The 20,834-nt window shown below is 22.2% G+C and overlaps 5 protein-coding genes across 5 annotated transcripts; 3 read left to right on the top strand and 2 right to left on the bottom strand.

Annotated features, from left to right (window-relative positions):
- Nucleotides 1-924: 924 nt before the first annotated feature.
- On the top strand, nt 925-7,538 carry LOC122858767 (putative fatty acyl-CoA reductase CG5065). Its single transcript, XM_044161894.1, has 9 exons — nt 925-1,159; nt 2,729-2,957; nt 5,086-5,249; nt 5,673-5,808; nt 6,173-6,372; nt 6,441-6,693; nt 6,766-6,956; nt 7,019-7,276; nt 7,353-7,538. The coding sequence occupies exons 2-9, from the start codon at nt 2,742-2,744 to the stop codon at nt 7,486-7,488; spliced, it is 1,554 nt and encodes a 517-aa protein (XP_044017829.1). The 5' UTR covers nt 925-1,159; nt 2,729-2,741; the 3' UTR covers nt 7,489-7,538.
- A 79-nt stretch (nt 7,539-7,617) lies between these two features.
- LOC122859669 (venom metalloproteinase 3-like) lies at nt 7,618-9,256 on the bottom strand. The gene is made up of 6 exons (XM_044163353.1): nt 9,170-9,256; nt 8,619-9,085; nt 8,463-8,488; nt 8,261-8,387; nt 8,055-8,198; nt 7,618-7,983 (listed from the first exon to the last, which is right to left on the bottom strand). Exons 1-6 carry the CDS (start codon nt 9,254-9,256, stop codon nt 7,707-7,709), a joined length of 1,128 nt encoding a protein of 375 aa, XP_044019288.1. The 3' UTR covers nt 7,618-7,706.
- A 1,440-nt stretch (nt 9,257-10,696) lies between these two features.
- LOC122858764 (transmembrane protein 185B) lies at nt 10,697-12,965 on the top strand. Its single transcript, XM_044161892.1, has 5 exons — nt 10,697-10,989; nt 11,204-11,549; nt 11,628-11,927; nt 12,000-12,123; nt 12,197-12,965. Exons 1-5 carry the CDS (start codon nt 10,952-10,954, stop codon nt 12,406-12,408), a joined length of 1,020 nt encoding a protein of 339 aa, XP_044017827.1. The 5' UTR covers nt 10,697-10,951; the 3' UTR covers nt 12,409-12,965.
- A 258-nt stretch (nt 12,966-13,223) lies between these two features.
- On the bottom strand, nt 13,224-14,808 carry LOC122858765 (putative F-box/LRR-repeat protein 21). The gene is made up of 5 exons (XM_044161893.1): nt 14,765-14,808; nt 14,535-14,709; nt 14,261-14,480; nt 13,952-14,200; nt 13,224-13,875 (listed from the first exon to the last, which is right to left on the bottom strand). Exons 2-5 carry the CDS (start codon nt 14,707-14,709, stop codon nt 13,704-13,706), a joined length of 816 nt encoding a protein of 271 aa, XP_044017828.1. The 5' UTR covers nt 14,765-14,808; the 3' UTR covers nt 13,224-13,703.
- A 1,475-nt stretch (nt 14,809-16,283) lies between these two features.
- Nucleotides 16,284-19,579, top strand: LOC122858763 (nicastrin). The gene is made up of 7 exons (XM_044161891.1): nt 16,284-16,430; nt 16,564-16,662; nt 16,726-17,075; nt 17,147-17,534; nt 17,605-18,007; nt 18,101-18,531; nt 18,602-19,579. Exons 1-7 carry the CDS (start codon nt 16,376-16,378, stop codon nt 18,808-18,810), a joined length of 1,935 nt encoding a protein of 644 aa, XP_044017826.1. The 5' UTR covers nt 16,284-16,375; the 3' UTR covers nt 18,811-19,579.
- Nucleotides 19,580-20,834: the final 1,255 nt, after the last annotated feature.

Raw genomic sequence — 20,834 nt, 5'->3', positions numbered from 1 at the left:
AATATAATATAAAAAACGAAAAATACCTTGAAATAATATCAACAGAAAAAAAAATTACATTTTCAAGTTTATTTAAAATAATAATTTAAATAGAAAAATAATTAGAAAAAATAATTATTATTTTGTTGTTTACAATCATTTTGATATTTAAAAAAATTTTTTTTTTGTTCTATTCACCTTCAGATACAGTGACTTTCAAACGTCTACCTTGAATTTTTTATTTTTAAGATAAATAAAAAATTCAACAGGGATGTCAATCAAACCTTAAAAAAATTATTTTAATTAAATTTTTTTTCCATATATTATTTTTTCAAATATAAACAACAACAAGTATATTATTATTTATCAAATATAAATAATTATAATCATCATCAATCAACAATAAAGAATTTTCAAAAAAAAAAAATTTAAAATCCATCAATGAAGAATAAAAAATTTCTATAATTTTTTTATTCAATTTTTTATCATTCACAATATTTTTATTGATATTTATTTATATTTAATATCAAATATAAAAATATAATAATTATGTATATTTAAAAATAATATTTAAAAATAACCTTGATCAAATTTCATCATGAAAATTTAACGTCATGCATTCTTTTGGAACCTGTTTTAAAAAAATGATAAAGCAAAAAATTATTAAAATTAGTAAAATCGAAATATCCGTTGCAATTTTGACCTCTATCATTGAAAAATTTAAATTTAAATAATCGAATTAGTCAATAGCCATAGAATTTAGAAAACAGCTTGAATTTTATGTCGTAAATTATTTTGATACGTTGAATATGATTATAAACTCAATAAATTAACTATGTTGTTTTTTTAAAATATTATTTTTTTTTTTTCTTAGCCTTACAAACCAAATACAAACCAACTCACTTCTTGACTTATCTCAACACACAAACGTTTACGTTGTTGAGCTGAGCTTGGTGACTTTTGTCTGAATTTGTTCAGTCGGTGATCGACCAACCATTCGTTCACATTTAAATTTGAAAAAAAAAATAAACTATAAAATTTATTTCAAATATTTTTACTTATAATTTTAAACTTTTGATAAAAAAATTAACATCTTAATATTTGTCAAAATATACGTTAAATATTCATTTTTTAAAATTAGTATTTTGTTAATTTAAAGTGTTGATATTTAATTGTAAATGTAAGTGAATTTTTATTAATGAAAAAATTTATTTGCACTAAATTTCAATGTGCCAAAGTGGATAGTGTTTTTATTAGTATTAATATATTTTTTTTTTAATTTTTTTACTATTCAAAAATATGATTTGTTACATTTGTTGAAATTTTTTTTTTTTTGATTTGTCATTTGACTGATTTCTTTGTTAAATAATTTATATTGCATAATTTTATTATAAAATCATCGTATTATTTTTTTTGAAAAAGTAGTTGAATGATGTTGACATTTGAAAAAAAATTTCGTCAATAAGAAGAATGTTTAATCTTGGAAACAAGAGATTAATTAATTCACTTTCAATTTTATAAGAAATCCATACTTTTTCTTTTTTTTTTAATATATATTTTTTTTTATTTACGATTATTTAATTGTAACAGCAATTTTATAATATATTATTTGAAAGAATTACGACTCTATTCACCTGATTTTAAATACTATAATAAAAAAAAAAAAAAAGACCTTTCTAATTACATAAAAAAATAAAAAAATACCTGAATTTCTCAATTCCCTTTAAAGATATTTGACGTTAATTTGAAACAAAAAATAAATGTACATGTTATTTTTTTTTTTTCTCATGATTTTTGTATGCACATTTATTGTAACTATTTTATTAATAATTATTTTTTAAATATCTTCACAATGACCTCTATGTAAAACCCATTTATCAAATTGCATATGAAAACCAGTTTTTTTTATTGCCAAATACACGCGTTACAAATTATTATGAAAAAATAAAATTATAATTATTTCGAAAGAGAATCAATGATATATGAAATTTTAAGATCAAGATTAACCACAATTAATAGAAATAAAAAATTTCATAAAAAACTTATAAGCCAATTAGCTAAAAATATCTAAAAAAAAAAATCGAAAAAAAAAAAAATTTCAAATTATTATTTTGAATTTAATAATAAAATGAAAAATGAATAATTAATTTCTATAGAAAAATAATAGATGAAAAATAAATATTTCAGTGAAAAAAAAAATATAAATAAATATTATAATAATAATAATAATTATAAACAAAAAAAAATAATTAAAAAATATTTACTGTCGTAATTACTCGGTCATTTTTTTGCACATGATTAGAAAAATAAATAAATAAGATAAAATTAAATAAAAAATATAAATAAATATTTCTATGTAATATCTAGCCAGGTTCAGTAAACGTTCCCAGTGATCGTAATTTAAATAAATTGTTGGTCTTTTAACAGAGAACTTTGCCTTGACTCTTTCTGTAATTTTTTTTCTATTAATCTTATTTTCTTCACGTAGTAGTAATAACCAACAATTTACATTCCATATGATTTTATGTTTATTTTATAAATTGCCATTAAATTCAGTAGCTAATTATTTATATTAATTTTATTTTTACAAATACCGATTTAATATACACTATATGATGAAAATTTAAAAACCACAATTTTCGAAATTAACGAAATATTCATTTTAGATATTAATTGTTATTTGTTGGTAATTTTTTCTGTGATAAATTTAAGGCAATTTATTAATTGAAATAATTAAATTTATTTACAGATAATTAAGAAAAATGACGGAAACGAAAATAGAAGAATTACCTGATCGGATAGCAGATATGTTTGAGGGTAAAAAAATATTGATAACCGGTGGTACTGGATTTCTTGGAAAAGTATTGGTGGAAAAATTTTTACGTTGTATTCCAAAAATTGAAAAAATATACTTATTAGTAAGACCAAAAAAAGGAAAAGATCCAAAACATCGTCTTGATGAAATATTTAATTCAGCAGTGAGTATAAAAATTAAAAAATTTCATTTTAATTTTTTCATATTTATTGTGTTTAAAAACATTAGTAAAAAAGTTATTTATTTATAATTTATTGAATAAATATTATTTAAATAATAATATTGAAAATGAATGAGAGCCAAGAGATTTTTGCTTTTTCTGTTCTCGTATTTGCAGAAAACAGAGTCAAGGCCTCGATGAGAGAATGAGTAAAGATGTGAGGACGTGTTTTATCATGTCTGGTGAAAGTACTTACCGGCAAAACTTATGTCACATATATATATAATTTTTTTTTTTTACTTTTTCTTACGATTATTTAACGTAATAACAAACTAAATGATGTTTTAAGTATACCACACTGTAACGTATAATTTTCAGAAAGTAAAACAAGGCCAACAGGTCGAAATTTCCCATTTGCGTTTGAATTTTAAATATTCGTTGATTCAGTCGATTCAATTTTATTTATTTTTTAAATTTTTAATATACAATCATTGGTATTTCTTAATCAACCTCCTTTTTTTTTATTTTCATCATCATAATATCGTAGAATAAATATTTTTCTATCGCCACGTGTAAAAAATTAGTTAAAATTTTTTTTTTCATCATTTTTTTTTTTTTTTCTAAAGGAAAAATACAAAAATTATACTAAAATACGTTTATTCAAGATGATGATACCAGCTGGAACTAACAACCTGTTGCGCGATTGAAAAAATAAAAATAAAAAAAACGTTGAAATTTTGAGTTTATTCAAAATGATGATCGCGTGACAGTGAATTATATATTTCAATTTAATTTATCACGTTTAAATTATTTTATAATATTCTAATTTCAACTTGAAAGTATACAAATATTAATTACCAATAATAACAATTATCTAAAACGTGTTTTTCTATAAAATTACGATATAAAAGTTTTATATTTTTTTAAAAAAATAATGAGTCAAATGAAAAAGAAAAAAAAAAGGTTTATTTATTTTTTAAATTTTGTTTTTACTACATGGCAAGTCAATTTGATGCTTATCCTTACAGTTAAATTATTCACCTTTTATAAACAATTGTAAAATAATAACAACAATGATAAATTATAAATGAGGCAAGAGATGTCAAGTGCCACTACTTGAATACTCGAAACATGTTTTATTTAATTTATTTAATTTACTCTCACTGTATGCTCCTTGGCCTGTCTCTCTCTGTCTATTATAAACATTATAAAAATTATAAACATCTAGAAATTTATATTGCACATTGTAAACAGAAGTTAAAAAAAAATTTAAATATTTTTAAAAAAATATATATGCAATTTTTATTGTAGATCTCGATTGACTCGCGTATACCCACACATGAAAATATTTCGATGATGAAATGCAAAGTCATTCTGAGCACTTTTAAATAAACATTTAATTTATTTATTTTTATTTTTTGTATTAAAATTATTTCTATACTTGTATTATTTTATTATATTATTTTTGCTTGAATTTTTATTATTATTCATTCGATTTTTAAAATATATTTGTCGTTTTTTTTTCGATGAAGAATTTTTTTTTATAATTTAGTTTATTTATTTTCTTAAAGAAAATATATTTTTCCCACATCATATGATTTTGTTACACAATAATAAATTTTTAAATTACATTATGCTGTTGTCGATCAACAGCTGCAACATTTTAGAAATTTTTTTTCTATTCAATTGACATCTTCTTGATGTATTTAGAAATTTTATAATTTATCTGTTTAATTTTTATTGAAAAGAAATTATAAATATCCTGAAATTCATTTAAATTATTTATACTTTAAATTGAATTTGAAAAAACACTTGACGTAATTCTGATGGAAAATAAATATTTTTGAAAAAAATTTATATAAAAAAAAGAGTTTTCCATGTGCAGATATTTTACAAATAAATTAAATAAGCAAAAGGTGATTTCTTGGGTCATTTTAAAAAATAAGTAATGATCTTTTATAATTTTTTTATTTTCAAACAATCAAACAATAACGGTTGTACAAAAAAAGTAAATAAAATTAATTTCTACCTAATGATTTCCTGGCTGATTTTTTTGTTGATAAATATTATTTTCCATTAGTATAATTGAGTTCATCAATAACATGTTATTTTGTTTGTTTTTTAAATCTAGCTTTTCGAAAAAGTTAAAAATCAACGTGGCTTAGAAACGATGCATAAAACTGTCGGCATTGTCAATGGCGATGTTTCACTTCCTGGGCTTGGAATTTCAATCGAAGACAGAAATATGCTTTGTGAAAAAATTAGTATTGTTTATCATGCAGCAGCAACAGTAAGGTAGTAAATAAAAAAAAAATAATAATTAATGACACATATAAACAGCACACTTCTATGAAGAAATTGAGTGAAAAAAAATCGAAAAAAAGGCAACAATTTTTCTTTATAGAATTCATAAATCATCATTACAAAAAAAAAAATATAATTTATCTATTTTTCACCTTGAGCTTTAGTTGTTGATTATCTAGGAAGTCAAGTGTCAATTTAAAAAAAAAAAAACCTTTTTTTAATTTGTGATGCAAACGTGAATCAACATATTAAATGGAAATTTTAATTTTTTTTCTTTTTTTTTCTAATCAAAAGAATTAAATATCCAAGCTCCTTTCTCCAATGAAATTCCAATATTTGCATTTAAATTTAAAATAATACAATTTAATATCAAAAGATGAAAGAACATATTTGTATATTATTTTTTTCTTTTAGATTTGATGAATTATTAAAACGAGCTGTTTTACTAAACACACGTGGAACAAGAAACATGCTAGATCTTGCCAAAGAAATGAAAAATTTGGAGATGTTTGCACACATAAGTACTGCTTATTGTCATCTTGAAGAGAAAGTTAGTTAATTTAATAATAATAACACTCAAATAGACATGTAAACATTGACCCACTAGTTTGATTAACATATTTAAAAAAAAAAAACATTAATGCTGTTTGTGTAACATAATTATTGCAAAATAATTTTAATGTTATAAAAAAAATTATCAAGCGTGTTACAATATTAAAAAAAAAAAACACGATTATAAAAATAATTATCTCAGTAATTTTAAAACAATTTTTATTCAATTTTACTATTAGCAGCTATGTTAAATTATTTTTTTAATAATTAAAAATATTAGTAAAATTTCTACGTAGAAAAATTTCATAGAAAAAAGATTTCTTTATTAAAAATTTAATTGTTAAATTAATTAATGAAAATAGGTACTTGAAGAAAAGCCATATCCACCTCCAGCAGATCCTCATAAAATAATAAAATGTGTTGAATGGATGGATGATGATGTTGTTGAAGCAATGACAGCAAAAATACTTGGAAATTTACCAAACACATATGCATTTACAAAAGCACTATCAGAAGGTCTTGTTGAAGAATCAATGACTGTTATACCATCAGTAATACTTCGGTAAATAAATTTAAATATAAAAATAAATTTTTCAAATAAAATATAATAATTTTACTAATATATTTTAGTCCAAGTATTGTGATACCAGTATGGAAAGAACCAATACCTGGCTGGACAGACAACATGAATGGACCAACTGGTTTATTAATTGGTGCTGGTAAAGGTGTCATCAGAACAATGCATTGTGATGAACGTGGATATGCTGATTATTTACCAGTTGATATTGCTGTTAATGCTATTCTTGGTGCAACATGGAATTTTATTTATTGCAAAGATCAAAGTAGAAGAGTTTATAATCTTACAAGTAGTCGTGAATTTAAGGTAATGGTTTTTTTTTCTATTTTTAATTTAGTTTATTTATTAATAATTAAAATGTATTTTTTTTTAAAATAGGTTACATGGAGAGAAATCATTGATCGTGGTCGTAAAGTTACTGAAAAAGTACCATTAAATGGAGTTGTTTGGTATCCAGGTGGTAGCATGAAACAATCAAAATTTGTTCATAATATATGTGTTTTATTGTTTCACATGATACCAGCATATTTTATTGATACAATGATATTTCTTGCTGGTCATAAACCAATGTAATTATAATTATTTTTAATTAATATTATTAATTGTTTATTAAATTATTTATTTATTTTAGAATGTGTCGTGTTCATCGAAGAATTCAAAAAGGTTTTGAAGTATTTGAATATTATGCTAACAATCAATGGGATTTTGAAAATGATAATATAACTGTTATAAGAAATAAATTTAATGAAAGAGAAAAAATTAATTATCAATTACACGGTGATGATTTGGATCTTGATGATTATTTTGAAGCATGTATTAGAGCAGCTCGTATTTATATTTTAAATGAACCACCAGAAACACTACCAGCAGCAAGACGACACATGAGAGTGTAAATTTTTTTTAGCTATTAAAATCACTATCATTATTAAATTAAATTTATAATTATCATTTTTTTTATATTTCAGCATGTGGTGGGTTGATGTTATCACAAAAATCATGTTTTTTGTTCTTCTCATTTATACACTATCAAGCTGGAGCGAAAGTTTTAGAGCTCTTTTAATTGGTGGCTGGGTATTAATTGCAAATGCCATTGATGTTTAATCATTTGTTGATAATTTAAAAAAAAAAAAAAAAAACACTTTCAATTATTATTACTATTATTATGATTATTATTAATATTATATATTTTTTTTTTTTTTGAATAATGACTACTCGATCTATTTTTTTAAATAGAATAAACATAAGAAAAAAAAGTTTCAAAATAAAAATTAATTGTACTTTTTAAATGGTAAATTTTATATTGTTAAATTTATTTTTTTTTATTCATTGATAATACATCGATTATGAAGACAATGTGAATTTTCTTCACATAAAGTTCCATCAGCTGCACCGGCTGTCATGGCTTTGCAATTATTTTTAGATCCTTTTTCAATGCATTTTAATTGTTGACAAAATATATGATTACTTGGTACTGGACAACTTTTTGTTCCTTCAATTTTTTTACATTGATTATCATGATTTTGTAATTTACCTGGTAAATAACGAGGTATTTTATTGCCAATTATTGGCTCATTGTATAAACATGATGGATTTGAACTAGAATAAATTTGATAATTATAGGTTTTTATTATAAATAAATTGTAGAAAGGTATTTAATAAATATTTACTTGAGAAATTTTTGAAAATCTTTTAATGAACATTTTGAAAAATCAGATGAATTTATTGTTAAGTGTCGATTTGACATTATAAAACCATCATTAAATGGACAATTTCTTTCTTTTATTCTTTCGTCATCGTAATTTGATCCAAATCTATAATTAATTTATAATTTTTATTGTTTTTTATGATTTATATATTTTTTTTAGGCACTTACAAACGAGCCAAAGTTTCTACAGCTGTTTGAATCCCATCGTAACCACCTTGATCTTGAATAATTCCAATTTTTTTCATGATTTTTTTACCATTATCATAGTGGCAAGCACCAGAATGATACGAGAGACCTGCAAAATGAATTAAAATAAATTTAATTAACTAATTTAATTAATTTTAAAATTGTATTTTTAATTTCTCTTTACCGAGTTTTCTATTTGGCAGCGAAGATCTAAAAGAAATTGAAGAAAAAAATTGATAAAATTGTTGTTAGAAAAGTATAGAATAAATCAAACAAAAGATGATAATTTGAAATATCTTAAATGATAAAATTTATGTATTAAAAATTACTGTAAACTTACGATGTCATTGTGATGACAATGTCATAACTATCAACTGGAATTATGTGATTATATTTAAACCAAAATATTCCACATTTTTCTAAGAGCTCATCTTCATTATTGCTGTCATTATTATCTAACAAATAAATCAATGAATTTTCATCTGAGGCAAAAATAATTCCAACAATATTTAGAGAGAAACTTGGATTTTCCAATCGTCGAAATTTCAAATCAACACTGTTCCAAAATGTTAGAATATACAAAATTGCTTTTGTTGAATTATATTCAAATTTTTCATAAATATTATAATCAACGACAATTAAAATTTCTGGGTATATTTTTTTAGGTATAGTAAAATTCAGCGGAAGTGATTCATTGAAATTTAAAATTTCATTTTTATATTTTTCTGGCAATCCAGATTTTTTATATTTTTTAAATGAATGCAGTCGTCCCACTGAAGCCCAGGGAGAAGGAACAAAACCTGTTATCTGTAAAAGATAAAAATATTTGTGTAAATCTATAAATCATAATGAGGAATTAATTTATTTTTTATTATAAAAAAAAGTAATTACTTCATTATCTTCTTCATTGATGTTTGTTAGTTTATTTTTTTCCTCACGAATTTCATTTTCAATTAGCTCATCAAATGAATTCATCATATTTTTCATAATCTGTAAATTATATTTCATAAATTTTATTAATTTATTGTTAAATATTTAATTGATAATATAATTTTTTTTTTACATACATTTGTATTTTTAATTAATTGTAAATTTTCAAATTTACTATTTAAAAAATAAATTGGCATTTCAAAAATTGCCAACGTGGAATTATTTTTTAGTATGTCGTTAATGTTTTTTATTTCTTTTAGATAAATTCCATTTTCCCAGGTCGATATATTATTTCCGGTATTTTTAAAACCAGGGTCGATTAAATTTGCCCAATTTTTTTCCATAAAAACTCGAATAAAAAAAATAAATAAAACATGAATTGTTAGTTAATTAAAACTTGTATTTTTTTTTATATATAATATTATTTGTTAAATTTAAAAAAAGAAAGAAAAAGAAAAATTCAATTATCCCTTTACCTTTACTTGAAAAAATTCCAATTGAAAAAAATATAATTAAACATTTTTTTATTAAAAACATATTTAATTAATAATTATGTATAATTCAATCAATCACTTTTTTATATTAATTAAATATTTTTAAACTTTTTAAATAATACCCCACGAATGTTTATAAAACAATAAAAATTTTCAAGTTGCAAAAACACTATATCCAAATGATTAATAATAATTTTTGAAGGTTGAAATAATTTCTAGGTAATCGTAACTAAACTTTATCTAAAATATTTTCTTTTTATTTGCAAATAAATAATTAAAAATTTATTGTTTTTTAACACAGGTAGAATTTAATATTTTATTTTTCTACCAAGGTTGAAATTCGACTGATATTTTTTCTAATGTAAAATAATAATCAATCCTAAATCTATCAATAACTTTTGATTTTATAGATTTATTTAAAATATATTTTTAAATTTAATATAGGTCATAAGGTGACAAACGTTTGTTCACTTGTTAAAATCATGTCCATCCTGTTTTCTATCAATACACTTAATCACCGAATATTGAAATACAAATAACAAAATCTTTGATAAAGAAAACATTTAAAAAATAATATTTAATGACCTAATTAGTTAAACTGTAAATATTATTTCGATACTTGTTATTTTTTATTTGAAAAAAACAGTCAATTAAAATAATCAATTATTGACAAATAAATATTTTTGAAATAAATAAATAACTTTTTTAAAAAAAATAAAAATTATTTATAAACATATTTTTTTTTATCTTTAAAAAAAAGTTGAAAAATAAAACGTATATAAAAATAATAAATACATTTTATAGATTTTATTTTTTTTAAACAACATTAATAAAATTCAAAAATAGATTTTTTATTGTTCTTATTTTTTTTTATTGTTTTTTTTTTTGTTTAAATTCTTGTACAACTTTAGATAATCGAAACGACAAGTAATCGCGCGCGAGAGAAATACGATATATCATGCACAGCCAACTTCAGTTAGTTCAAAGTTCTAAATCCCAATCCCATGTGATGAATCACTGACAATAATAATTAATATGTGTATAAAAAAATAAAAATATTGTTAACAATAATTAAAACACCAAATAATGCTCCAAAAAAAAAAATGAACAATGTTGGCATCAATAAACTAAACATGAAACATCAAACTACAATAATTATTTATTCAAACTAAATTCATCATAATTATTTCAAGGCCTACAAATCATTTATTATTATAATTTTTTCTAAAAAAACAAAGAGTGCATAACCATGAATTTACAAACACTTTTCCAGAATTTTAATCCAAGGTAAATATAATTTCTAATTTAAAAAAAAAAAACATACAAAAATATATTTTTGTTTTTACTAATTTTTCTAAGAAATTTTTCATCTCATCAACATCTGTCAATGCAAAACAAAAAAACAATAATAAATTGAATAATATTTAAATTATCAACAAATATTTTCATTGATAATTTTTAAACTGTTGAATAATATCTAATTTGTTTATTAATTTTTTAGCAAATTTCTAGTACACACTTGTATGATGATATTTACAATATTATTTTCTCTTCGTTTGGATAATTATATTGAATGGAGTTACTGGTCAATATTTACTCCAATATGGATATGGAAAAGTATGGTTATAGCTGGTGCAACTGTTGGAAGTTTTGTCTGGTGGAGACATCCTCATTCACGTCTTGAGGGTGATGCCTATGTTCATTATAAAGCAATGCTCATAACACTTGCACTACATTTAATCCTATTGATGTTTGAACTTTTAGTTTGTGATAAATTAGAATCTAAAAGACACATTTGGATATTGGTATTTATACCATTAATATTTATATCAATTGTATCAATAGCAGTAAGTTTAAAATAATTAATTTAATATTTAAATATTGTTTAAATAATTACTATAATATTTTACTTTTTTTTCTTTGAGGTTTGCATTTGGGCTGTTAAACATGATCGTACATTTGAGCTTGAATTATTTTGTGCTGTTAATGTTCTACAATTTATATTTCTTGCATTAAAACTTGATGGTTTAATAACATGGAGTTGGGAAGTTGTATTTGTACCATTTTGGGCACTATTGTGTCTATCACTTATTGCTGTTTTATATACAATTATTATTGCTGCTGCATTATTAAGAGCTCCACAAGTTAATGCAAGAGTTAGAGCAAATTCAGTTAATTCAGCTCTTGCATATACATTTCTCGTTGTGCCAATGATTGTTTTTCAAGTAATCATCATAATCATTATATTATTTATTAATTTATAAATTTATAATTAATATTACCTTTGTTTATTTTAGGTTTTACTATCGAAAAAATTAGATGGTGATATATCATTAAATTATACAACTGTTGCTGCACCACTTTTGTTGTCTCATGTTACTCTGATATTCATGTCATTTGGTGCAAAAGGTGGCAATAAATGTAAGTCATATTTGTATTTTAAAAATTATATTATACCTATTAGCAAAATTGTTATTTATTTTTTTATTCTTAGGGTGGTTTGGAATAAGAAAAGAATTTTGTCATTTTCTTCTTGGCTTGTGTCCATTGTTACAAGAATATGGAAATATATCTTATCAGCCAAGAAGTGACAATGATCAACCAACATCAGAGCCAATAATTAATGATAAACATGAAAAGCATATTAAAAAAATTGATCTTATGAAACCTGTTGTGCCTATTATATCAATTGATTTGCCTGATTGATACTCGTGGCTTATATCAAATATAAACCACATAAATATCATGGTTGTGGATTTTTTTTTTCTCATCTTGATTGAATAAACAATTTGACATTTCAAGATAATAATCAATAGAGTGTAAAAATATATATATGTGTATAGAGACAAAAAGAAAACTTGTAAGTAAAAAAAAAAAATTCTTGTTAATTTCGATCAAAGAAATAATGGCTAAGTAGATTAAAATATTTGTTTTTTTTTTTATTTTTTTTTTTAATTATATATTTAACTCAATCAAAATAATGATTGACTGATTTTTTTTTTTTTAATATTCATTTAATTTTGATTAATATAGTTTTTAAATTAAGATAAAATCTAGCTTTTTAATTAAATAAAAAATTTCATATTATTTTAGGAAAAAAATTAATGTTACAACCGTCCGTTTAAGTGTAAATAATATTTTTTTTTATTTCTTTTTGTTTATTTAGTTTTAATATATTTAGTTGGACAAAAAAAATTTGTCTAGCCAATTTCAAAAAAAGAAAAAAAAATAATCAATCATCTGGTGCTAGCTCACTGTCGGTTCTTCCAGTTTTAAATTATTTTTCAATTAAAATAATTACTTTTTGTTTTTTTAAAACTAACAATTATTTATTTACAATTTATTATTAACTAAAATATAAAATTTATTCATTTTTTTTTACAATGAATAATTATCTCAAATTTTGTTTTTTAAATTTCTTATTGCCTAATTATTAAGACAATATTGGTTAATTTATTTTAAATAATAATAATAATTTTTTTTCAATTTTTAAATATAATCTAGTTTATTAAATTAAAATGTTATTAAGCTGGAACGAAAGACTGACGGCCTCATTCGATAGGCCAGTATTAGTAAAGAAAAAAAAAAAGAAAAAAATTCAATCAATAAAAACTAAAAATATATTAATTAATTATAATCAATAACTTTTAATTTTTTTTCTGTGTTGATGTACAGAAATTGTTGCATAATTACCATAGAAAATACGAAAAAAAAAAATCGAAAAAAATGATAGAATTAATCATGCATATCGAAAGAAATTAGTAATTTTTTTTCTTTTTTTTTTTTAGAAATCATTTCTTGAAACATTTGTCATTGTTTAAATAAAAATTTATATTTTTTTTTTGTAAAATATAAATTGTTATAATTATACAAAATTTATGTATTTTTATTTATTATTTTTTTGTTTATAATAATACTGGGTATGCAATCAACTTACAAATGTAATTTAAAAAAATAAAAAAATTACCATTAAATTTATTTAAATAAATGATTATAAAAATTTACCAAGGAGAAATATATTCTGGAGTCCAATTACGTTTTAATAAATAAGAAACTTTTTTTGTTGCTGTTAAAATATCAAAATTTTCATCTTCAATTATTGAAGTTTCCCATACGTAAAATAATTTGAGTCTTTCATTGCAATTTTCGACAAATTCCACAAGTCCAGAACATCTTTTAAACATAAAATTATTTTATTAAATCAATTAATTTATAATTTAATATAATTTATGAATTTTTAAATACTCACGTAATTTCACAATCACCAATACCAACAGCTGTTAGTTTTAAACAATTTTTTGATAGACTTATCAACTCATCATCAATTGGGCCATCACTTGTACATGAACCAACAACAAGTTCAACAAGTTTAAGACAATTTTCACTTATTTTACGAAGCAAAACAGCTGATGAAATTCCTTCAAGTTGTAAATGAGTTATTGGTATTGATGAATTTATCAAACAGCTATCATCCTCATCATCATCCACATACAATGTCCTGTCGATGTAAATAAATTAAATTACAAAATCATTCATCATTGTTATTATATCATCTTACATAATTAAATTCAAATTTGGAGAATGATCACCAAGTCTTTGCCAAGTTTTGTCATTTATTTTTGAATTTATTTTCGTCTCTGAATCAGCCTGAATTCTCAACGTTTCCAAAGGGACATGATCATCATCACTGATCATCACAATTAATTCTTCATTTAATTGAGAATAGAGTAGTGATAATTCTCGAAGAAAATATGATTGTTTAATTATTTTTAAAACACCTGTAATTATTATAAATATATTATTTTAATTTTTTAATTTTTTTAGAATACAACCTGTTGAAATACTGCAAGATTCATCAATTTTTAATCTATGAAATTTTGTCTTATTTTGATTTTTCTGTAGATCGAAATTTTGTGAATTTTCATTTATTGATAATGTTTGAAATTTTAGTTTATCTTGTGGTTCATTTTGAATTTCATCTAATTGATAATTAACCAACGCTAGCATCTGTAAAAAAAATATAAATAAAAGTATTGTTTTAAAAAAAAATATATATATTTACTTTGAATAATTAAAGGATGTCTTTAGCTGTAGTTGATCAAGTTGATACTGATTTTAAAAAGTATAAAAATAATATCAACAGCAAGTAGGATTTTAAAAGAAGGGGATATATTAAAATGGCATTTGAAAGGTACCTAAAATAACAGAAGAATTATTCCATTGAAATAACGATTGGATTTTAAATATTTATTTTTAAATAAATTGATATCATCGATGGGGGTAAAAAATTGTAGGCCGTTCACGTGAACATGTTATTGCAGCCATGACATACTTTTATTCCATCACGTGTTGAATTAAAAATTAAATTCACAAATGAAAGGAAAACATGTCCCGTTGTTTTGCAAATTATTCAATAGTAATTCGATCAATTTTTCATTTCCAATAAATAAATTTTCAACTATTCTAGCATTTTTTAAATAATTCGAATTTGAATATATGGTAAATTAATTATAAATAAATATAATTAATTATGTTATAATTGTGTTGATGGAAAATTAATAATATAAATTTAAATTTTCTATAAATAAATTGGCTGTTGCACGTGTTTATTAAATCACGTGATAATGCCATTCGAAAATTGCACGTGACTTTAAATTTACTATTGCAAGGTCGTACGGTAAATCATTAATTATAATTATAATTATTATTTTTAAGTAAAAGTTGCATAGATAAATTTGATCTTTATATATTAACGTAATATTAAATTTCAGATGAAAAATTTTTCAATGTATTTTTGCAAATAAACAAACAAAAAAATAAAAAAAAATAAATAAACTAACTAATAGATAAATAAATAATTAATTAATTAATTAATTATTTAATTGTTTGCAGGAGGGGGTGGGGTTGTCGCCTGCGATATTCCACGATATATAATTTTCGGCAATTAATAATTAGTTATGAATTTAGCCGATAGATCTACTTAGATTACTCTTTCTCACATGTGGTGAAGTAGAAAATCATTTGTATATAATGAACAAAAAATTGATAATAAATACTAAGAGAGAGGTGGGGTGCTGCATCCCTTCGGGGAAGTTGTAGCTAAGGAAAAGATGTAGCTTATGCTTAATCTTTCCATATGTTGGTCTTCTTTCACCTGTTGAGCCCTTTCAAGTTTGTAACGGGTTAACCGCGCTCTCTCATACTTTTGCATTTTTATTTTTTTAATTATCAATTACCATTTTTTTTGAGAATCAACAAAATTCATTTAATAATAGGCAAATAATTGTTGATAAATAATCAAAGCACTTTAATTTTTTTTTAATTAATATTCAACTGTAATTTTTTTGTACACTAAATAATGAATATTTTATAATTTCATTGTTCAAATTTTTCTTTATTACTTATTTATATTTACGAGACAATGTTTCATGTTGATTCATTTTATAAAAAAAATAAAATAAAAAATAAATTTTAACAATTACATATTTTTTTTAAAAAATGTAAAGACAAGTTTACAAAATTCATGTCGTCAACATTGAAAATGGTACTTAAATGTGTATTTTTTTTCTCTCTCTCTTTTTATTTATGTCTTGTCAGTGGCGGTATTTTTTTTCATCCAATTATTTTGACAGTTCAATAATTAAAAACATAAACACAAAAAATTATATAAACAATGATAAAATTTGTAGATTTAAAACTTCTTTTATTTCTTCTTGTTTTAACAACAGGTAAATACAATAAAAAATTGCTTATTAAAACAAATGAAATTTCTAATATTTAATTTATAAAAATCCAAATAATAAATAAATAAATAATAATCATGGCTTGTTAATAAAATAATTATTGTTGATTTATTTCAAGTATCTGGAGAGAGAATAAAAGATATGATATACAAAACAATTGATGGTGTTACACCTTGTTTTCGTCGTCACAATGGAACTCATCAATTTGGCTGTTCTTGTAAGTTTAATTAATTATAAATAATTAAAATGAGGTTATAAATAAATTATTTATAAATTACAGCAAGTAGAGAAGGAAGTGTTGGTATTATTCATATGATTGAAAATGAAACTGATGTTTTATGGCTGGAAAAAAATGCTACAGCTGGTTTATACACAGCAGTTTTATTATTTTCATTATTTAAAAATGACATTATGTCTAGATTACGTAAAACAAATAAAATAAATGGTGTATTAGTTGTCAAAACAAATGATACTGATCCGTCCAAATTACCAAATGGTTATTCACCAGAAAGTACATGTCCCAATAGATATTCTGGTAATCCAACATCATGTAATGCTGATAAACCATGGAATCCATATGGAAATAATTTCCTCCTGGAAGATTGGCCATTTCCCATATTTTTCATGAAGGTAAGGATTACATTAAATTGTCCTTTCAATCATCAATTATCATTAATTCATTATAATTTATTTTATTACAGAATGATGAATTATTCAAAACAATTAAAGACTGTTTTATAAAATACAATTATCATGATATTGATAAACAAAATGAACGTTCTTTATGTGCATTAGAAATGCAAAGTTTTATGTATTCTGCTGTTAATTCAGAGACATGTATGAGACGTAATAATCCATCTTTGTATATGAATCCAACAAGATTTTGTGATCCACTTGGTGATGAAAATATTTTTTTGCCCTTATCACCTCTAACAAATAAATCAGAATCAGTTGTTATTGTTACTGCAAAATTTGATGCAACATCATTATTTGATGGTATTTCACCTGGTGCAAATAGTGCTGTTACTGGTTTTGTAACACTTATTGCAACTGCATATTATTTAACACAACTTAATGCAACTATTAACTGTAAGTACATTAATAAATACATTATTAATTATAATAAATTAATTGTAATTATTCTTCTTTTTTTTTCTAGCTAAAAATGTTTTGTTTACATTATTTAATGGTGAATCCTTTGATTATATTGGATCAAGTAAATTTATTTATGATTTAAAAAATAATAATAACGATGGTTTTTCTAGTGGTCAATTAAAACTTGATCAAATTAAAACTGTTATTGAACTTGGACAACTTGGTGATAAAAAATTATTTCTTCATGCAAATAATCATAATGGAAATGAATTAATTGATGATATTAAAAATTCACTAAAATTTGATGATAATAATACACTTGTTGGTAGTATACCACCAGCTTCAATACAAAGTTTTTTACGTGAAAAACCAAATATAAGTGCTGTTGTTATTGCTAGTCATGGTAAACAATTTGTCAATAAATATTATGGTGGTATTTTTGATACATCTGAAACAACAAATATTACGTAATTACTATTTATTAATTATTAATTATTGTGAGATTAAAAATACTTTTTGATATGGTCAGTAATTAATTTGCTTTGTTTTTTTGTTTACAGAGGTGATTTACATATTAATTTAGCAAATATTGCAATGAAACTTGGTGATTCTCTATATAAATATGTTACAAATGATGATCCAACAAAAGTAATAAATAAAACAATAGTTGAAGATCTAGTTAAAGAATTACTAACATGTTATTTAGAAGATGAAAAATGTAATTTATTCGTTGCATCATCACCATTTGGTGTAAATTTTTTAAATCCAGTATTTCCATTGTATGTTGGTGTTGAATCAAACCAAAATGCTATAACATCAGTAACTGGACGATTAATGATATTTTTAACTAGTGAAAAATATCCAAATATGACATCACAAGAATGTGTTCCACATAAATTTGCATGGTTGAGTGGATATGATTCAAAAGGAATTTGTATTAAAAATAATATTAAATATTCAAGAGCAATTAGTCCAGCATTTTTAATTGAAGGTAAATATATATTTTTAAATTTTTAATTTATTATTAAAATATTTATGTTGATGTATATTTATTTTGGTAGATTACGACTTGAAGTCTAATAAATATTCAACGTGGACAGAATCAGTTTGGCAAAAATTGAGTGTTAGAATGTTTCTTAAACCATCAGCAGCAAATGAACGTTTGACAATGACTGTTGGTGGAACTGTTGCTATTTTATCATTTATTATTGTTTGGTTTGTTAATTCAAAATCTGATATATTATTTAATCGTAATATTAATGATTGTTAGGATAACGCTGCGGACCACATATTAATGACAAGGATTAGAAATTTAAACAATAATCATTTTGTTCCTGTTACAAGCCTATAATGATTAGTCATTTTGTAATCCCATTTATATGTGATTCGCCCTCGGACAATAATTAAAACACTATGAACATTTTTTTAAAAAGAAGAAATATAATTACTTCTTGTTCATTTGATTATTTTCTTGTCGAAATCAGTCGGGTGGGGTTTTTTTTTTTTTTCAATAGAAATATTTCTAATAATTATTGTTAGTCACTTGAGAATTGTTAAATATTATTTTCTTTTTTTTTTTTCTTTTGTCTTTAAGTATTCCAAAAATTCATGATTTTAAAAATCATACTGAGGAATTATTATTTATTTTTTGATTTATTTTTTTAATTTTACAATGTGCTTATTATAATTGATGGAAAAAAAAAAACATTAATTACATTTCCCAGTGTACAGTATGTTGTTTTTAAGTTAATTTATAATTTATACTTTTTTTTTTTTTTTTAATTTAATTGATAAATAAATATACCAGTGCTTATAATTTTTAATTAAAAAAAAATTAATTTTAATAACATAAATATACAGGATTATGTGGGACTAAATGAACACCTTGAAAAAAAAAAATTAATAAATAAAAAAAAAAAACATGAAAATTACTATAAAATTGAGTAATAATTTTTTTTAATTTTCATTTTTAATCTAATAATTAATACAAAAAAAAAAAAAATCAATTTTTACACAATAAAAAAAGGCAAAAAACATTATTTCTTATTTTGTAATTTTTATTTATCAATTTCACCCCACTTTCGCTGAATATTATTATTTTATTTTTTTTATTTTCTTTAATGAATTATTATTAAAAATGTATATAAATTAATTAATTAATTAGTCAATAAATAAATTAACTTATAAATTAATTATTCAATTGTTGGATGGGGATATTCAATTTTCGGCAATTAATAATTAGTTATGAATTTAGCCGATAGATCTACTTAGATTACTCTTTCTCACATGTGGTGAAGTAGAAAATCATTTGTATATAATGAACAAAAAATTGATAATAAATACTAAGAGAGAGGTGGGGTGCTGCATCCCTTCGGGGAAGTTGTAGCTAAGGAAAAGATGTAGCTTATGCTTAATCTTTCCATATGTTGGTCTTCTTTCACCTGTTGAGCCCTTTCAAGTTTGTAACGGGTTAACCGCGCTCTCTCATACTTTTGCATTTTTATTTTTTTAATTATCAATTACCATTTTACTATTTACAATTTTTTTTTTTTTTGAGAATCAACAAAATTCACTGAATAATAGGCAAATAATTATTGATAAATAATCAAAGCACTTTAATTTTTTTTTAATTAATATTTAACTGTAATTTTTTTCTACACTAAAATAATGAATATTTTATAATTTCATTGTTAAAATTTTTCTTTATTATTTATATTTACGAGACAATGTTTCATGTTGATTTAATTTTTTTAAAATCTATTTATAAGATCTTTTAATTAATTAATCATTTTTTTTAATTTTCATTTTAATTCAACATTATTTATTATTTATTATTTTTATTTTTTAATTTCACCCCACTTCATTAAATGTTATTTTTTTTTTTTTTAATGAATTATTATTAAAAATTTTTCATGTAAAAAAAAATGTTTTATACACATGTCTACAGTAATCGAAATAAAAATTGAATAAAAAAACAAAAAAAATAGAAAATAAATACGAATAAATATTTTTTAAATAAAACATTTAATTATTAACTAAATGAAAATACCTTTATAATCTGTGTGTGATTTTTAAGCCTATGAAAAAAGCAATATTTTGAAAGATTTCGAAAGAGATTAAGACAGATTAAGAGTATTCCCAATGGTCCGGCTGAGACTGACACAGGCGTCATGAAGACGGCGACATTTGGTTTACAAATTCATTATCTGATGGATGTCCTTGACATTCATTGTTTGAAAAAAATTTTTCTCAAACATTGGTCTTAACTTTTGTAATTATCTACGGTATATGTAT

This window comes from Aphidius gifuensis, linkage group LG6, assembly GCF_014905175.1.
Source record: "Aphidius gifuensis isolate YNYX2018 linkage group LG6, ASM1490517v1, whole genome shotgun sequence".
NCBI lineage: Eukaryota > Metazoa > Arthropoda > Insecta > Hymenoptera > Braconidae > Aphidius > Aphidius gifuensis.
The sequence above is the reverse complement of the archived record's forward strand: the minus strand, read 5'-3'. Positions and strand labels throughout refer to the sequence as shown.

What these genes read in the sequence shown, in the direction of transcription:
- LOC122858767 (XM_044161894.1), top strand. Translation starts at nt 2,742, where the DNA reads ATGACGGAAACGAAAATAGAAGAATTACCTGATCGGATAGCAGATATG. An exon ending in ATGAAATATTTAATTCAGCA is followed by an intron (nt 2,958 to 5,085) that starts GTGAGTATAAAA and finishes TTTTAAATCTAG; the next exon opens with CTTTTCGAAAAAGTTAAAAA. An exon ending in ATACCATCAGTAATACTTCG is followed by an intron (nt 6,373 to 6,440) that starts GTAAATAAATTT and finishes AATATATTTTAG; the next exon opens with TCCAAGTATTGTGATACCAG.
- LOC122859669 (XM_044163353.1), bottom strand. Translation starts at nt 9,256, where the DNA reads ATGATGAATTCATTTGATGAGCTAATTGAAAATGAAATTCGTGAGGAA. An exon ending in ATTGTCATCACAATGACATC is followed by an intron (nt 8,489 to 8,618) that starts GTAAGTTTACAG and finishes AATTTCTTTTAG; the next exon opens with ATCTTCGCTGCCAAATAGAA. An exon ending in GCTGCCAAATAGAAAACTCG is followed by an intron (nt 8,388 to 8,462) that starts GTAAAGAGAAAT and finishes TTCATTTTGCAG; the next exon opens with GTCTCTCGTATCATTCTGGT.
- LOC122858764 (XM_044161892.1), top strand. Translation starts at nt 10,952, where the DNA reads ATGAATTTACAAACACTTTTCCAGAATTTTAATCCAAG. An exon ending in TTCCAGAATTTTAATCCAAG is followed by an intron (nt 10,990 to 11,203) that starts GTAAATATAATT and finishes TTAATTTTTTAG; the next exon opens with CAAATTTCTAGTACACACTT. An exon ending in TGCCAATGATTGTTTTTCAA is followed by an intron (nt 11,928 to 11,999) that starts GTAATCATCATA and finishes TGTTTATTTTAG; the next exon opens with GTTTTACTATCGAAAAAATT.
- LOC122858765 (XM_044161893.1), bottom strand. Translation starts at nt 14,709, where the DNA reads ATGCTAGCGTTGGTTAATTATCAATTAGATGAAATTCAAAATGAACCA. An exon ending in ATCTTGCAGTATTTCAACAG is followed by an intron (nt 14,481 to 14,534) that starts GTTGTATTCTAA and finishes TAATAATTACAG; the next exon opens with GTGTTTTAAAAATAATTAAA. An exon ending in CCAAATTTGAATTTAATTAT is followed by an intron (nt 14,201 to 14,260) that starts GTAAGATGATAT and finishes TTACATCGACAG; the next exon opens with GACATTGTATGTGGATGATG.
- LOC122858763 (XM_044161891.1), top strand. Translation starts at nt 16,376, where the DNA reads ATGATAAAATTTGTAGATTTAAAACTTCTTTTATTTCTTCTTGTTTTA. An exon ending in TCTTCTTGTTTTAACAACAG is followed by an intron (nt 16,431 to 16,563) that starts GTAAATACAATA and finishes ATTTATTTCAAG; the next exon opens with TATCTGGAGAGAGAATAAAA. An exon ending in ACTTAATGCAACTATTAACT is followed by an intron (nt 17,535 to 17,604) that starts GTAAGTACATTA and finishes TTTTTTTTCTAG; the next exon opens with CTAAAAATGTTTTGTTTACA.